This window comes from Lolium perenne, chromosome 1 (assembly GCF_019359855.2).
Source record: "Lolium perenne isolate Kyuss_39 chromosome 1, Kyuss_2.0, whole genome shotgun sequence".
Taxonomy (NCBI): Eukaryota; Viridiplantae; Streptophyta; class Magnoliopsida; order Poales; family Poaceae; genus Lolium; species Lolium perenne.
This window is the reverse complement of record NC_067244.2, coordinates 162,160,574-162,178,055: the sequence shown is the minus strand read 5'-3', so window position 1 is coordinate 162,178,055 and position 17,482 is coordinate 162,160,574. Positions and strand designations below refer to the sequence as shown.

Genomic DNA, 17,482 nt, shown 5'->3' with positions numbered 1-17,482 from the left:
CGGCAATGGAGGAGCACTGGTCTACAACTTTGTTTCGCGAAAACCCAACATCTTTTTGTATACTGCGCGAAAAAACAAAAAAAATTGTTTCTCGAAAATATTTTTCTAAGACCAAATATTGTCTTTTTTACAGCTGACACAAAAAACCCGATTTTTCATGAAATGACTTTGAGAGCACATAAAACAGGATGCGCGCGGGGCATTTTCGGTCAGAATTTTTAACAGTTTGAAATGCGTATAAACTCATTTAAAAGAGAGAAAATAGGATAAGAAAGTGGGAGACGGGTCGAGAGAGACCGACCTGGAGGCTTGATCCTCCGGGGAAATTGTATCATTTTCGAAAAATAAATCACCCATTTATTTTTATTTTTAAGGGTTCTTTGCTCTGCTCTAGATGCTCGGTTGAATTTCTCGCAAAAAAAAAAAGACACAAGGTCGTTTTCGTAGCTTTACTGGTCTTTCTACTCTTGCATCTAGATGTTGGTTAGTAAGTACGCGTTTTTTAATCGGCTCGCACTATTTTCCATTATTCCGAGAGGAAAGTATACTACTCCGTAGTATCTTTTAACCGACTACAGTAGTTTACGACCACACGCAGGCACAGGGTGAGTGGATCGGGATTCGGGAAACAGTGAGCAGCGAAGCAGTACCGACCGACCGACGCGGTGGCTAGAATAGACCCAGGGTGCGGGCCGCAGCGTTTCCCACCGATCCCGAATAAATCCATCCATCCGTCCACCATTACGGCATCGACCAACCACTCCCCTCCACACCCAGCGAGCGACACAACCGAACCAACCCAGCCCCGGCCAAAATCCAAGCGGCAGCGCGCACACGCTCCAGCAGACCAGCTCCCTCTCCGCTTCAAAGCCTCGCCAGTCGCCACAGCACAATCCAAACGCCAGCCAGGCCAACCACCACCGCCCCGCTCCCGCCTCCCCGGATCTGCCGCCCGACAAACGGCGATGCGCGGCCGCTGATCAGCCTGCAACGGACAGCAAGGAGGATTCGATGAAGTGCAAGCTCCACCCGTACGCGAACGCGGTCGGCGTCTGCGCGCCCTGCCTCCGGGACCGCCTGCTCGTGCTCGCCGCCGAGCGCGACCGGGCCGGCGCCACCGCCGCCTGCAGCAGCAGCGGCGCCAGCAGCCAGGCCAGCTCGCCCACGCGCGGCCGCTCCGCGTCGCCGTACGCAGCGACCGCCCCGCACCCGCAGCAGCAGCAGCACCGGCGCTCCGACGCCTGCGCGTACGCCTCGTCCCGCCACGGCCACGGCCACCGGCCCGAGCTCCTCTTCTTCAGCACGCCGCAGGTCGGGCCCTCCACGCGCGCCGCGGACGACGAGCCCGGCGGGGGCGACCGCAACAAGTCCGCCCACCGGCGGCGGTCCTTCCTCGCGGCGCTCTTCGGGGCCGGGCGGCGGCAGAAGGTGGTGGTGGATGAGGATCGCAGCAGGAAGGAGGAGGACGACCCTCCACGGCGGTCCACCTCGTGGCTGTCGGCCATAGTGCGCCGCAAGCGGAGGCCGCCGCCGGACGCGTCGGCGTCGTCGCTGCCGCGGCCGCTGGACGAGGAGCCCGGGTCGCCCGTGGGCAGCACCAGCAGCAGCTGGTGGTTCCCCTCGCCGTCCCCGGCCAGGCACCACCACCACCAGCAGCACCGCCGCGGCAGGCCCGGCGGATCGGCCGCCAGCGGCGACGGGATCTCGGGGTTCGCGGTGTGCCTCAGCCCGCTCGTCCGCCCCAGCTCCGGCGGACGCCGGCGCTGCCAGCCGTCGGACGCGTCGTCCCAGGGCGAGAGCCACCGGCGGCACATGTCGGCCGGCGGCGCCACGTCGTTCGATCGCAACACCTCCCGGAAGCTCGCCGACATGGGCAGGTTCCGATGACTTCCGCCGCTCCCGCCGGCCGGCAAATCGCTCCTCCTCTTTTCTCCGTCAGAATTAGCCGTGTCCCCTCCGCAAAATTGACCTTTTCGGCTGATCTCGTCGTCGGCGACGGCGACGACGATGATGCTACGCTTGTCACTACTCGGAGATAGACAAAAATTAAAGGCTCGTTTTGTTATTTTGATTTCTTGTGTGAATGGGAGCGGCGCACAGCTCAGCTCAGCTAGCTTGTGTCAATTACGACCAGCTCAGCTCAGCTCATTATTACTTTTGTTTGAACGTTTGATCGCTGACTTCTGACCTACGACTTCAATTTTGTTCCTCTCTGCTCCCCATTCAATCTGTCTACGTGCACCTCTATTGCTTCGAGAACTCGTGGTGCTCTGCATCCTGCTATGTCTTAATGTTTCGAATTCCCCGTTTCAAAAAAAAAATGTTTCGAATTCTTGGGCGATGAGCAACGTGTACACTGCCAGCGACATTGATTAGTTTATGAGCAAGACAAAGAAGCTTCTCCCTGGCAATGCTTGTGTCAGTTGTGCATCAGACATGTAGCAACTTGTGCCTCCGACGTGGATGTCATCCTGTGTCAATGTTAAGCAGGAAATGGTTTGGTTGCCACTCCTCTAAATTTTAGTGTCAGGAAGGGAGAGTTGTCCTGGCCATTGGCCATTGGGAATTGAGATGGCATCAAGCTTTAGGAGCTCGAGAGGATGATGAATGAGCGCGCATGCGTTGCCGGCGGTGCGATCATCATGAGCATAAACAGGACGAAAAAGAAAGCAACTGGAGATCAATGCCTCGCGTTGGCCGCACGGCACAGCGCCCAATTGCCATGATCATAGTATTCACATAACACAAACAAAAAGAACCCGATTTCCCTTGCCTCCTCGACGTGGCGCCCCTGGCTACAACCATGCTCGCAGATACTACTACGTTCTACTCCACGCAGCACAAAACACCACAAAGCGCGCGTCCCTTTCTAGTCTTTCCGTGTGACCACGAGTGCAAATTCCCACGCCTTTTTTGATCGAACAAACCATGCCAAAAAGAGCCCGCGGAGCACGCTGTGGCATCGTTGATGAATCGAGGCAACAGAGTCTGTGAACTAGGTCCGAGAAATGGACCCAAAATACTCATCACAAAACTACTGTCACCCCTCCAGTAAAAAGAGACGGCTGTCCTAGCCACCACAATCCAGCCTAGCCATCACATCGTCGATTCAAGTGCTATGATAACACTACCAGCAAGGAGTTAAAAGTAGATCCAGACAAAACAACAAGCGTGGCTACCAGCAAGGCGTAATAAGTTCAAGCAAAAAAACAAAATTTGGACCAAAATCATACCCTTCTTCGATGAGCTCTATAATATGCATGACCTGAGGTTAGGTTAAGATGCTGCTTTCCTTCAGTCTATGGACACATGGACAGTGATGGCTGATTCACCCTAAACAAATAGACGACCAAAGATTTGCCAGCATCTGAAAGCAAAAGATGACCCGGTCATAGACATTTAGGCACTGTCTCTGACGAACACGAATCATATTTAAAAACAGACGCGTAAAGTGCATAACGTATTTTCTACACCCTGTCCAGGAAACATCGCCCTCAAGAAATCAGTGGGAAATGCCCAGCAACTTGCTGATCTCGTTAGGCTTTTATTTTTCTTTTATTAGTATTGGCATATAAGTCAACTATGCAGACAGTGTGCACTGGGCAAAACAGGTAAGTGCTCAGCTTTTGGGCGCTGAAAGAAACTTCCATCGAGCAGGAGAGGGCCTACTGCGAAACAATCGCTAGTGGCTGGTGCTCGATGGCATGCTGGGAAATGGAGGTCGCTCCATTTTACAGGCTACCAAGTGTGAAAATCATTCGTCTAAAAGATCACTACGAAATAATGAAGTATAAATACAAGAGGCAGCCACCTTGTCGTGTCAAAAAAGAATATATTATAGCTGCTGATTGCCATCTTTCCACACAGGGGAACCACCCTTCATACACACGCCAAAGTGCGGGGCCAGAATTCCTAGTTGGTGATTGTCAGATACCAAATTTTAGGGGGACTACAAGCTAATCTATCAGTGGCGGTTCGACAGTGACGACAGTAGATGCTCAAGCAAGCAGATTGCCAACTGTCGAAAGCTCTGCTCGGAGTCATGGTATAGTTAGTCAAAGGGGTGCAGCATCTTGATGTTGTCACTTGCTCCTTTGTTAGGTTGCAAACTTGATTCTTCAACATTATAAAGAATCAATCTAGGTGTCCCACCACTCGCAGTCCAAACTAAAATTCCTTCTCCAAATGTAAAAGATTTAAGTGGTAAGCTTTCCTTCTGATTTAGGCAACACATAATATGCATCTGATTAGCGTTCTAAGTGGTAGTTGCTAGGCAGGCGGGTGATGGTGTCTAGTCTCCGACTAGTGTTGAGTTAAGCAGACGCCTGGCGGTCTACATAGGTGAGCCTAGGCAGCCGAGTGTCCTGATTCCAACTAAAAGTACTAGCAGTGAAACACAGTTCAGACCAGGTGCTGACTAGCAATGGCCTATGGGTTTCAGTTTGCGTTGCTGCCAAGAGTTTACTGTGTGCCTAGATACATCCAAATTTAGACAAATACAAGACATCCATCACAGAACTTGTAACCATGAACAGCACGACACAGCTGTGTAATATTTGGGAATCAGGTCCAGATTCGTTGACCTATATCAAGATGATTTTTATAGGGACTAAACAAAAACAATTGTGAAAAGCTACAACAGGTCTCTTAATTGGGACATACCTGATAGGCTTGGGCCTGTGGGTCAGGTCTCACAAGTGCTTCCTTTAGTGGGAAACAAAATGATGTCTACCATATCCATTGGCACAACAGAAGGGTAGCGGTGCTAAATGATTGGCATAACTCAGGGTGCTCTATGGGACCCATGTTTCGCGTCGAGATCCATACTTCCATTTAGATCTGAAAGGCACTCACAAGATCGATGTTAGACAGATTTTGATACAGCACTAGGATACTTTGCTACAAAAAGAATCATAGAAAACCAACTGGAAACAGCAACAGGAAGCACAAGCAATGGCATGCAGGCACCAGTCTTCTGTAGCGTAGAATTTAAATACGACAGAAGAGAATTATAAACAAGACATAATTTCCATGAAAAAGAGTAATCAAAATTTAACTCCATGATACCCTGCATGAAAATAGTCAACGCCTACTAATCAAACTCATTTACAAATGCCTGTAAATAGGAAACAAGAAATGGGGTTAGGGGGTCTAAAGCTTGATTGACTCGCTCTGGCGTTTCAGTTTGCCTACATGATACTAAAGATTGATATCTGAAGAAAACTGGAGCAGAAGGACTATTATGCCATATAGAAAAAGTAAACTACCACAAACATGCTTTCCCAACCATATACCCCGGATCACAAAATACTAGTAGACCTTCTTTTGAGAATAACAACAGATAATCGAACTTCTAAGGACGTAGTCTTGGACTATTTATAGAATTCATCAGAGGATTATTCATGCAGGTCGTAGACAAGGAGACAGGCGATAGAATGCAACAAGGGTCTGGACGAATATCCTAAATATTAGACATACCATAAAGAAGAAGCTTTAGCATTACTTGTTCAAGATCCTTTGCTTTAACTTCCACTTCTCTTCTCTCTTGCTCTCTTCCAATTATATTATAGAGCAAGTTTGAAGTATCAAGAAAGGCCCAATGTAGTTCCAGACTGCATAAGATACAAGAACCCTAAACAATCTTTGCAATCAAAACGAGAGGAAATGAAGGATGTGAAATCGAATAAGTTAAAATTGTAACAGACTACTCTAAATAGTGATGAAACAATGTTTTTTGCAGTTGTTTCCAATGCTCAGACTACAAACAACAGCCCACCAACAACCCAACAGCAGAGGGGTAATTCTTTTAGGAGGAAATACGTTCAAAAGTAATTGAAGTTCTAGTTTTGTCCAAACATAAAGTAGTTTGACTAAGTTTATAGAAAAATATATAAACATCTAGACCACTAATTAAGTTTCATCGGATTCATTATAAAGTATATTTTCTTACCATATTGATTGATGTTGTAGATATTAACATATATTTCTGTAAATATGGTCAAACTTAGAGACGTTTGACCTAGGACAAAACAAAAACTTAAATTATTTTGGAACATGAGTATTTTGCAGGATTAGCACATACCTTGCAACGCGAGTATTTACACAATCCAACATATGTAAGGATATACAAGAAAACAATGCCAAAATCTATGTCAGAAACTTGCCCATTGTTTTACCGATGCAAATGATGCTGCCTATGTTAAGTTTATGTACTACATTAACAACGATCTTAACTGGAGGCTAATTCTGTTTTCTTCAAGATTATGCACTGCATACTACAAGTGTCCAAGGAAAGCTAGGAAAAAATCAATAAACTTAAACATAAAGATTTTGGGACAGCTTAGGAAACAGTACATCTGACTAGCAAAGTTTAAACTAGCAGCTTACTGTTGACAAATTTCTCAAAAACACAAGCAAGTAGTACATATATAGGCACAAATTGAACAAAAAAATACACATAAAATATGCGAGCAATGTAGGGTTTTCCACCATTATAATATGGTTCACACACTGCAATGCCCATCAAGTAAGCTACCTTACTAAAACAGGGAAACAAGTTAACATGAACAAGCTTCCAAAAGGCTAAGAAAATTTATTATCCTTTAGTAGTAACCTCAGCGAGCTCTGTATTTGACATGAGATTATATAGATGACTGTTTGGACAAGTAGGGTGCTCTAACAGAATGTGTATCCAATTAATTCATATATAACTTTGAATAAATTGGCTTGATAAAGTCTTACTAAAAGACATGCACGATGACGAGCAGCTGGTCACTTGCAGCATATGCACTGTTTGGCACCAAAATGATCCCGAGTTGAAACGCTGAAGTTCATGTTCGTGCACCATGCACTGAGCATTAAGAAATGGTTTGGAAGGATACAACCAGACAATATGTCATGTCCTTGAGTAGTAGTAAGTAACCATCTAGCTAGATAGTTATGAACCAGCCAGCATAATGCTAGAAATTCTACAGAACAATATTACACATTTGTATCACTCTATGCAGTCCATCAGTGAGTTGGTCTCTTGTAAATTCAAAGGCACCAACCAACTTTCATGTTCACTAATCCTTGGCGATTTTACAGAAATTATCGACACTCATGACATTTCAGCAGGTTGTGCAAAACCCTGATTGCTGCCATGCCCTAGCTCACTGTTATTCAATTCATCTGTATCTGAACCAGGGTCTTCTATGGATCCTTGGACATCACTTTCTTTTGAAGAAGGTAGTAAAGCAGCATTTTTCTTGTAGCTCCATACGAGCATTGAAATTTGGTCCTGTGGCGTTATAAGCCCTTCCTCTCTAATGCAGCTTCGTTGCTCTTCCAATGTCTGTGGATCTGTGAGCTGTATATACTCCATCAGAAACTTCTCATGGTCTGGGCGCCATCCACTTGGTAATGGTGTATAGTCGGGGTCAGGAACCATCGACATCCTTGTATACTGAAGTCCATCAACTGAGTCCACAAGACCCATTCTCAGCAAATTGGTGTATTCTGGTGACTGCCCTTTCTTATCCTTCAATGGTCGACTAAGATTCCTTGATGCAATCTTATAAACCTTTGCTCTTGACCGCAGCTTATACTTGGCAGCATATAACTTTGCCAAGGACCCCCTTATGATGTAAGAGCAAAAGTTGACAACCTTTTTGCGGTTATCAGCGTAGCGATACCATTCTGCCATCGTCATCAAAAGCTTATTCATCTGTGAGTTAGTGTGAGCCTGTGTGGCATGGAACATCCGGAAGCATGGCTGTGGGTCTGGTTCACGATCTCCCTTCAAGAACTCTAGCTTCCGGAACTGCCTGATGCACTGCTTCAAACTGGCTGTAACCGAGAGCAGAGTACCAACCCCCTTCTCACTAATGATCTTGCCTCCAGTGGCTGTGTAACGTAGGGTTGGGTACACAACACGACGACACAGGACATGATCAAGGAACATGATCCCTTTAGTGATGTGCTCAATGGGGAGGCTCTCATTGTCAAGCTTGATCCTGAACCGCTGGTCACAGAACTCAATGAGCTGCTTCCGGATGACTGCAGCGTCGGCTCTAGGGCCCCTAACCCCAATCAAGAAATGCCCACCGAAGCGGATGTAGTCCACCTTCCTTGTTTTGTCAGGCCCGCTCGTGGGAACGAACTCCGGCCACGATGTATTCCCCTGCTCGATGCCGTCGTCCCCTCCCACGACATCCGACTTGGACGGCTTGTAAAACTCCTTGATCTTCTCGTCCATCCATTTATCAAACTCATCCAGGCACACATTGGCGAGCAACGGGCTGAGCACCCCACAATGTCCCCAATCCGGCTGGGTCAGCGCCTCCTCCGGTGCAAACCCAAAGAAGGTCTGCAGCCAGTAGGGGTCAGGCTTGGGCTCCCCTTCCGGCAGCACCTTCTTTTTCTGGTACTTCCTCTTCTTCTTCTTCTTCGATGCATCATCATCACCCGGCCTTGCAGTCACCACTGGAGTAAGCAGCGCGGAGCGGACCAAATCGACAACCTTCTTGTCGCGCACATCACGGATGAGCGCGCCGACGACGAGCGCAGGGTCAGGGGAGTCGAGCAGCGGGGACAGATCCCCCCTGATGTACCAGAGGTAGGGCGCCCAGGTCCGGCGGATGCTTCGGAGCGCGGCGTGCGGGGACCGGCCGGGGCGGAAGGCGAAGGACTTGGGCGAGAAGCGCGCCTCGTAGACGGGCTCGAGCAGCAGCAGGAGCAGCTCCTGCACGACGCGGTCCTGGAAGGGGGCCGGGCCCGGGGTGGTGAGCAGGGCGCGGAGCTTGCGCTTGGAGAGCGTGCTGGGGTCCGGGGAGGCGGCGGCGCGCGGGGACTGGAGGTAGGGGGTGAGGCGGTTCCCGAAGCGGAAGCGGGCGTCGATGACGGCGTTGCGGAGCGTGAGGATGGAGGCGAGCGTGGAGGCCGGGATGGAGGAGCGGGGCAGGTAGGAGCCCGTCTCGTCGGCGTAGGCCTTCTGGTAGGCGAGCACCCAGAGCTCGAGGCGCGTGAGGAAGGGCGCGAGCGAGGGCGGCGGAGGCGGCGGCGGCGCCGCGTCGCCGCCTCCCGGTGCGGCGGCGCGGAAGGAGGAGACCCACAGCGACGCGGTGATGGAGACTGGGTCGTCGCGGAGGAGCTGCGCCGGGTCCAAGGGGTTGCTTCCGACGCCGAGGCCGAGGCCGGTTCGAGCAGTGGTGGCGGCGGCGGCGGCGTTGGGGTCGGCGACGAACTGGTGGCGGCGCGGGGAAGGCGGTGGTGGTCGCGGTGGGTGGTAGGCAAGGGAGGAGCAGGCGCGGAGGCGGAGGAGGGAGGAGAGGAGCGCGCGGCGAGGTGGAGGCATCGGGCGGAGGCGGAGGCGGGGCGGATGGCCAAAACCCTGGCGTCGCGCAGGCCGCCGACGTCCTGGGTTTTGGCTGGGGAAGTGGACGGTGGTAGCGGAGGCGGCCACGGCGGCGCGGCGAGGTAGGAGGGCTTCGGCCACGCTACCTGTGACAGCCCAATGGGCTTCCGAGTATCATAGGACCTAGCAAACTGATGCCCGAGACACACTGAAACAAGAAAGCTCTGAATTAACAAAACTCAGGCTCCACTAAAAGAATAAGCTCAGGCATCACGTAAACTCGGTATAGCAAATTGCATGCGGATATGGATTATCCGAAATTTAATTAGAATAATTCTATTTGAAACCAGATAAATCCGATTTTTGAGTCAAAAGCAAATGTTAATCTTCGAAGGTTAGTAGTTATTAAGTTACCAAATTCATTTGGCGAGCATGATTTACTCTAAAGCGCATAAATTATGAAATTTTGTCAAATTTATTCTTTTGTATGGCACATAAATAGGCTCTTCTTAACATTATATACTACACCCATGAGAATCAACTTCGACATGAAAATGGGATGTGCTGGCAACTTTGCAAAAATAATCTGCATTCCAAACTGTCAGCTTGTATACATGAGCTACAACAGATCAAACCTTCAAGTTTGACTTACAACATGCCTAATTGTACGGTAGGATCATCTGTTTCTGCTAAATTGCTACAATTACAAAATTGTACAGGCAAAAAACCTAACAGGAAACTGACTAACTGCTCTTGTGGCCGCCCTTGCCCCTTCGGAAGCATGCCACGAACTATCCACCTTCTCCGACAACAGATAACTTCACCTTGCTGCATTGCCTCCCATAGCACACTGGGTTAATTTCTCATGGCAGTTGGTAGGCGATCAACCCTGCACTCAAGTTGAGTAAGAATGAGAATGATGATATCTTCAACTATTCAGAAAACATTAAGTTCAGTGTGCTCGCCTGCCTAGCTGGAGTAATTCAGGTTCCTGCAGCAGCAAATCTTGTAGGCTCCCAGCCCTAGCAGCGCTGTATCCAGTAAACAGAACAATGGCTTTCAGCAACATCACAACAAAGACGAACCTAAGTATGAGATAAATCATCACGGATTGATATTACTGATCGGAGCGCACCTGAAATCTAGGGAGAGAAGTCTGTGATGAATTGAGTTATCAAAGCCAACATAGGTCACAACAAGGCTTCCAGCATCGGGATGTGGCCAGCTTCGTGTTGTAGGGAATCTGAGAATGAATGTTCCCGGCTTCCTGAGCAGTTCCCTCGAACTTCTTAGCGCATTTTCAGCTTCCTCTTTAGTAATCAATCCCTCTATCCATACAGGTTCTGTGCGAGCCCACAGATTGTTGATTTTATCTTTGGAAAGAGAAGCAGCCACTGGGTATAGCCAATACCATAGCCTATCAAATTCGTCCCTTCCAAGATCATCACCACAGCCGGCAATTCCTCTTAGAACCTCCAAATCCTATAAGTGTGCACGGGGTATGGAATCAAACATCTATTTCTGTACTACTCACACGGAATTGAAAAACCAACCCTCCTAATATGGAAACCTCATACAGAAGTAAATGGATCTACCTGTTCTGACAAACCTCTATTTGCAGAACGGGAAATGTCCATAAATTTTGCCACGATTTCAGGAACCGCAGATGACCACAGAGCACGCTCCTTGTTCTTTGAAATTCTGCTCCAAGTGTCAGCGCCCTCTTCGAGCAATTGCTTTGAAATAATTATTTGGTATCTTCGAAAAAAAAGTGCAAATGGATGTTAGTGATGATGGAGAGGAACCTACTAGTACAACATAGGGTATAGGACTACCTGTGATGGGAGCATCCACTATACAAAGAGACCTGATTTGCAAGTGCTATCAAGTCATCCACATTGATAGAAGAAGCTGCACCTTTAAGAAAAGTTGACCGCTCACATGTGCCTTCTAGACAATATCTGAAGACCATAGCATCCGAAAAAGTTTCAACTTCATCCCTATCTGATCCACTCCAAGAACTCCCCCCGTCAATGCTGTCGGAGTCAGATGTTGTAGAGTCAGTTCTGGTGACACTTGGTGTTTCCAACACCAATTTTCTGTCCTGCTCACTCTGCAAATAGACCAGTAACTGTTAAATCAAGTCTATTAAGCATTATTTTCAGGGTTACTGCAATCTATCAGATTGAATACCTGGGTTAATATTTTGTGAGTCTCTATGCCATCAACTTCTACCTTGAGAAACTTGGACGGATGCAAACACACCAGATCATGAGACTGTAAGCAAGCATTTACTTTGCCATCACGACCAAACCCTTGATGATTGTTGACTGATTGAATTTCACCAACTGTTGCAGAACTTGTCCGTTTTCGAGGACCCATTGGACGGTTGGGACGGCCTCGAGATATACAGCGAACTGGTTTGGAAGATGCCTCCAGAAAAGGATATTTTTGCACGTGAAGTGTAGAGAAATAAATGCGAAACAGCTTGTTGTCACATTTAGAAGATAGCTGGAACAACCAAATCAAATGTCACGGACAAAGATCAGCCAAGAAAAAATGCAGCATAGAATTGTAGATGTAGGCTCATTGAGACAAAGGTGGTGCGTCCGACATCAGGCTACAGTACAGCCGTGATAAAGAATGGTGCTTCACTTGTACATAGCACCTGTTGCTGCGACTGCAAGTATGTGCAGCCCCAGGGCTACATAGGGCCGTAGAATGGCTTCTATACACTTTTCAGCCCTTTTTTCTTTTTGGCACATATATATTTCATATTGAAGTTGCCAAACATTTTGTTACACCTTCAACTCAAGTGAATTTTGCATAAATAATTAGTTAAGCCAGGAGATGAATGGAATATTTAAGGCCTGTGTCCTAAATACCAATCTTATTTGTATTCATTTCTGCTGGAAAACTAGGGGCTATACCTCTGTTCAAAATAGCCCGCTATAGCCTGGCTATAGCCTTTCGCAAGGCCTGCGGCTACGGCTAGAGTCTTCAAAGGCTAAATGGAAATAGCTGCTAATAGCCCGGCTATAGCTATTTAGCCTCAATTTAGCTCAATAGCGGCTATCTTCCCGCTCAACGGGCCCAAAAAAATTTGACCCAAAATTTTCAGAGCGGCCCAATTTATGGACACCACTATGTCATGAATTGCTGCTACTTAATGGTGTTGTAATATCTGGACATAACTACTCCCTCCGGTCTCTTTTAATTGACTCAGATTTGGTACTATCGGTGAACTATGTTTTGGACAGAACTATATGTGAACTATGTTTTGGTTATGTGCATCTCTTATGTGACTATGTTACTATATTATGCATCTGTGAATTATTGATGTATATATATGATTAGATGCTGCCGAAATATTAATTTTTTCCCTATTATTTAGCGAATCGGCTATACAGTCTTAGGCCGCTATAGCCCGTTTATTTCTTCTCCGTTTTAAAATAAATCGATCTCGTAATAGGCATGTGGAAGACTGATTTACATATTGCAAATGTATAACGCACATCGGGTAAAGCTATTTCTATGAATTCTCAAGGATTAAATTATTTATGAATTCAATACGACAACATGCTGTGTGAAATTCGACTGAAAATTGTTAGTTTGCTGTTCTCTAATTGTATATTCTGACTCCAAGCTACATTTTGTGTAGATGTCAAAATATGTTATCAACGTTTAATGTGGCGCAATGGTAACATATTTTGGTATTGTCGCCATAAAAATCTATATATTCTCTACATTTTTTTCTTACAATTTAGAGTTGTGCTGTATTTCCTGGCTCCGCCATTGGCTGCGGCTATAAGCTATGGCCCGCTATTTTAACCAGAGGGCTATACACACACACAAAAAGGCTTTTATTAAGTGTTTAACTAAGATGAAAACCCAAAACACTCTTGTACATATCCAAGCATTACACACAACCATGGGCGGACACAGCGGGTGGGTCGAGGGGGCCGTGGCCCACCCAGAAATTTGAGAATTTTTTTGACTACCCATCATCTGAGTAGCCCAATTTGGCACGCAGTTAAGGTCCGACCCATTTACTGAGCGCTAGCGCTAAAGGATATTAAAAATCAAAGATGAAGGATTCGATCCCGGGTCGTCTACCATGGGACAGAGGTTCTCTGCCGCTGAGCTGTAGTTCAGATCGTGATAGCTTTTGTGTACCGGCCTTCTTCACTTCAATGAGGTCTGGTTAGGTAGCTTTTAGTTGCTCCTTAGTTTGGATCCAGATTTGTTCTTCTATATATATGCTTATATAATTGGTTTCTATAATTTTTTGGCACGTTTCTCATAGATTTATCTTATTATTTTTCTTTTCTTTGTTTTGTATTTTCAAAACTATGTTCAGTGCGGTTTTTCCTATATATTCGGGATATGTTTCTTGAACACTATATTTTTGTTCCCTATGTAGCCGAGATATATTCCTCGGACGGTATCTAGATGCCAAAGGTTTATTATCTAGTTTACATGCTTCTCAAATTGATATTTTTCCTAGTGGTCGTTACGGCGAATGTTTAAAGTGTATTTTTCGATGTAATTTTCTATTCATACTATATTTTATCAGGTAAGACTCTTTTCATATTTTAAACTATTTGTATTGTAATCATGCACATTTGATATATATATTAAACTACAATGTTGACAACCGATTTATTTTATATATCACTTATTTTACAAACTTTTTCCACAATTGGGGATGGTGCAAAAAAAAATTTTGGAGGTATGCCCCCCCTCCAGTTTTATCCTGCCTCCGCCACTGCACACAACAGACTATAGCAATTGTGTGGCAGCCCGCTTCAGCATCACAACTGCTGAAGTGTTATAGATACGGCCTCTGGAACACTACAATGCTGCTACAGAGCAATAATCATACTGAAGTAATCTCTATTTGTACTAAAGCAATTCATCATATGGAGAATAAGACCTGAGATATCTTGAGCTTAAATAGTGCACGCCCACGGAGAATTGGAAGAGGCCTGCTTTTAGCTGGGTATTCAAGTCCTTCAAAGGCAATCAGCAGGGGAGGTTCTGCATCATCCCTTGATTTTTCGACTACTGCTCCATTGTCAGCATAGACAAGTGAAGCAACAATCTAAAAGAGCAAGAAATTTCGAAAGTTATACAGATATAATAGCACATTTACTCACAGTAAGAAAGAAGGTAAATCAAGAACCTGTGTATCCTTGTTCACAGGTTCACCAAAAGCATTTGTTAGTACTACTTCCATAATGAAGTTCCTCCGACAAGAAGCCTGAAAAAAAAAACAAATTCAATGATTACGATAGCATTTCAGGGTTATTTAGACTTATTATGTGATTTGTCATATGGAATGAATCAACGAATATAGTTCAGCATTATTTTCTGCGGCTCAACTGCAGCTCTCAGGTTATATTCACATTTTTACAGGTTAAACTTTACTGAAACACAAAAATATTCCTCGTAGCACATGAAACAATAGAAATAAACATAGGATAAGTAATTAGGGGACAGAGTCTGATTAACCTTTCCACCCACAATGCACCAAATGCCGTCATCGCCCACCTCGATTCCATCACAGCATGAGTAGTCAATAGATAACTTAGATGGTGGATTCTGCAAGAAAATATCATTAGTTTTCGCCTTTACAGAAGAAAACGATGGGATACCACCAGCTAAGTTACGTCACCTCTGTATATTGCTCGTGTATGGTTCCTAGCATAGATAGCACTTGGATATTGTAGACATAGCCTTCGACCTTGTCACTATTTCCAACTAAGCAAATTTGGTATGCATCATCTTGATTGACTGGCTCGCTAGGGAGCGCGCAAAGATGGGCCTCGGCAACTAGATCACCATCAATGTGGAGCCGCATAACATTTTCAGTAACCTGACACGGGTGGACAGTTTTACAGAACAGATTTTAAATAACATAAAAGGAAGATATCCATTTGGAGAAACATCAATCAGATGCATAATTCCGCTGACTGAACCAGTGCAAGGATATTCAGCAACGGGAAAGGCATGCTACAACATTGACATTAGCAAGCATACCTCGCATCCGATGTGTACCCACTTCTCCAGAGGGCATTCATTTACAGCCGATATATTGGTCGTGTCAGTCCATGGACAGGAACTAGCGCCAGGAGCTTCTTTATGCAACCTCAGCAATGGGAAGAGAAGCAGCCTATTTCCTTCGCTTAGAGCGAGAAATGGCAGCTTGTTGTCACCCCCTGCGGTTATCTGCAAAAATTGAGCATCCCAATCAGTCCATGGGCGGACGTAGCATCCCTGCAGCCCGGGCGCTTGCCCGGGCTTCGCTGCCGCTCGCACAAAGAAGTTGCTGATTTTCTTTCACGAGTTAGAGTCAAATCGACCGGCTTGCCCGGGCTTCGTTGTGTTATTTCCAGCTTAGCAGCCCATCAGTTCAGAGACCACGAACGGCCAACGAAACAGCGAACAGGTCGTTTCTTTGTTTCCCCATCCCGAACTCGGCGCTAGTTTGGCCATGGGCAAATAGCAAACAGCTTACCACCCCATCAGCGAACAGGTCCACGTGAAGGGGCACTAGGCAGCAACAACTCAGCGCTAGATTTATTCATCGCTTTTAAAGCAAAGAATAAACACATCTAAAACGTCCCATATGCAAAAAAAGGAAAAAAAAAAAAAGCGTATATTCCCTCCGTTCTGATTTATGCTACATTATAGAAAAAATGAGATAAACTAATATTGCATTTATTAATACTACTTAGATATGTGAACATCCAATGCAAACTATATTGAAAATAGGGAAATGATACTGGAAAGCGCCGCACATACGTCTCATCGTGCGACGGTTACGTCAAGATTTGTGCGACTGCATCTAAGGGGCGCGTGCAAAGACAACAGGACCAGTCAAATCAGCCACGATTTGAGCCTTATCCTCCCGCTAAATGCTCTCAGCCACGCAAATCTCTCTCTCTCTCTCATCAAACCACCGCTCAGAGCCTCGCCGGAACGTTCGAGTAGAATATTTTAGAACAAATTTTGAAATTAGAATGTAGACTATTTCAGAACGGAGAGAGTACTTAAAAACAGCCCGTTTGACAAAATTTTCAATACACGCAAAACAAAGAAATGCTTGGCGCGAGGGAAGTTTCAGTTTTCTAGACTCCCGCCCTCGTCCACCGCTGCCACACATGGTTGATTCTGGTCATGCCCGGTGTTGTCGCTTAGAAATATTCACCTTCCAACCGTCGCCGCGCTAGTAGATCCTCCCGTGATTGCCTTATGCCGCCCCACGCAACTCAGCGCCACCTCCGCTGCTATGTCACCTCCGAGCCCCCCGCCCCACCCGCAGTCGCACCATCAACCCCAACCCCAACTCCTTCAGTCGCCATAGTCGAATAAGAAACTCACCACCCATCCTAATGTATTACTCGCTTCCGTCACCAACAACACCGCATCCAGCGTGTCGTTCCCGTCTCCAGCAGGGTCCATGTGATGCTTATATTTTTTTTTTTTAAAAAAAATAGTTGCCTTACGGCGCTCCCAGGCTTCGATAATTTCCTGGGTCCGCCACTGAATCAGTCCAACGCAAGTCTTGCCATTCACACGGAGGGACATATGAATCTGCATAACATAACTGCAGTACCCAACTCCTATTGCATCATCCAAACCTAAATCATACTAACAGCCGCAAGCAGCGCCGCTTTACGGCAGACCTGCAGAGGTAAACTCCCCCCAAAAGACAGAATCCGCACCCACACAATCAAAATCCGTACAGCAACGAAACACCTAACGGCCGCCTAAAACGGGGGAAGAAAAAAAGGCGGGTCGAATCAAGTCGAACCTGGTGGAGGATCACGGAGGAAGGTCTCGCGGGGCCGGAGAGGTAGAGCCAGAAGCAGACGGTGAAGCCGCCGCCCCCGCCTGCACCTCCTTCCCCGCCGCCTCGTGCCGCTCCCAGGTCCAGGTCGACCCGCACGTCGCGTAGGCCGCGGTATCCGTCCATCCCGCAGGGTTCCGCCGGCGGCGCCGCCATCGCCGGGGCCCGCCGCGCCGAGGTTAGGGGCGAGGGTTTTCAGTTCGGTCCCGCTCCCCCCCGTTCTTCCGAAATGGTGGGTTATTTAACGGTTCGTTGGGTGATCTGATCTGGACCGTCCGTCCCAGCCAGTTCAC

At 46.8% G+C, this 17,482-nt stretch overlaps 3 protein-coding genes across 3 annotated transcripts; 1 reads left to right on the top strand and 2 right to left on the bottom strand.

Annotated features, from left to right (window-relative positions):
* The first annotated feature begins 740 nt into the window (after nucleotides 1-740).
* Nucleotides 741-2,184, top strand: LOC127310511 (uncharacterized). Its single transcript, XM_051341182.2, has one exon. It carries the CDS (start codon nucleotides 1,012-1,014, stop codon nucleotides 1,885-1,887), a length of 876 nt encoding a protein of 291 aa, XP_051197142.1. The 5' UTR covers nucleotides 741-1,011; the 3' UTR covers nucleotides 1,888-2,184.
* Nucleotides 2,185-6,805: 4,621 nt separating this feature from the next.
* Nucleotides 6,806-9,454, bottom strand: LOC127310488 (nuclear intron maturase 2, mitochondrial). The gene has a single exon (XM_051341162.2). It carries the CDS (start codon nucleotides 9,332-9,334, stop codon nucleotides 7,100-7,102), a length of 2,235 nt encoding a protein of 744 aa, XP_051197122.1. The 5' UTR covers nucleotides 9,335-9,454; the 3' UTR covers nucleotides 6,806-7,099.
* A 452-nt stretch (nucleotides 9,455-9,906) lies between these two features.
* LOC127310476 (SH2 domain-containing protein A) lies at nucleotides 9,907-17,419 on the bottom strand. Its single transcript, XM_051341152.2, has 12 exons — nucleotides 17,154-17,419; nucleotides 15,377-15,565; nucleotides 15,012-15,212; nucleotides 14,849-14,938; nucleotides 14,520-14,597; nucleotides 14,271-14,438; nucleotides 11,528-11,845; nucleotides 11,170-11,447; nucleotides 10,930-11,092; nucleotides 10,470-10,816; nucleotides 10,300-10,365; nucleotides 9,907-10,223 (listed from the first exon to the last, which is right to left on the bottom strand). The coding sequence occupies exons 1-12, from the start codon at nucleotides 17,343-17,345 to the stop codon at nucleotides 10,190-10,192; spliced, it is 2,124 nt and encodes a 707-aa protein (XP_051197112.1). The 5' UTR covers nucleotides 17,346-17,419; the 3' UTR covers nucleotides 9,907-10,189.
* Between the last annotated feature and the right edge of the window lie 63 nt (nucleotides 17,420-17,482).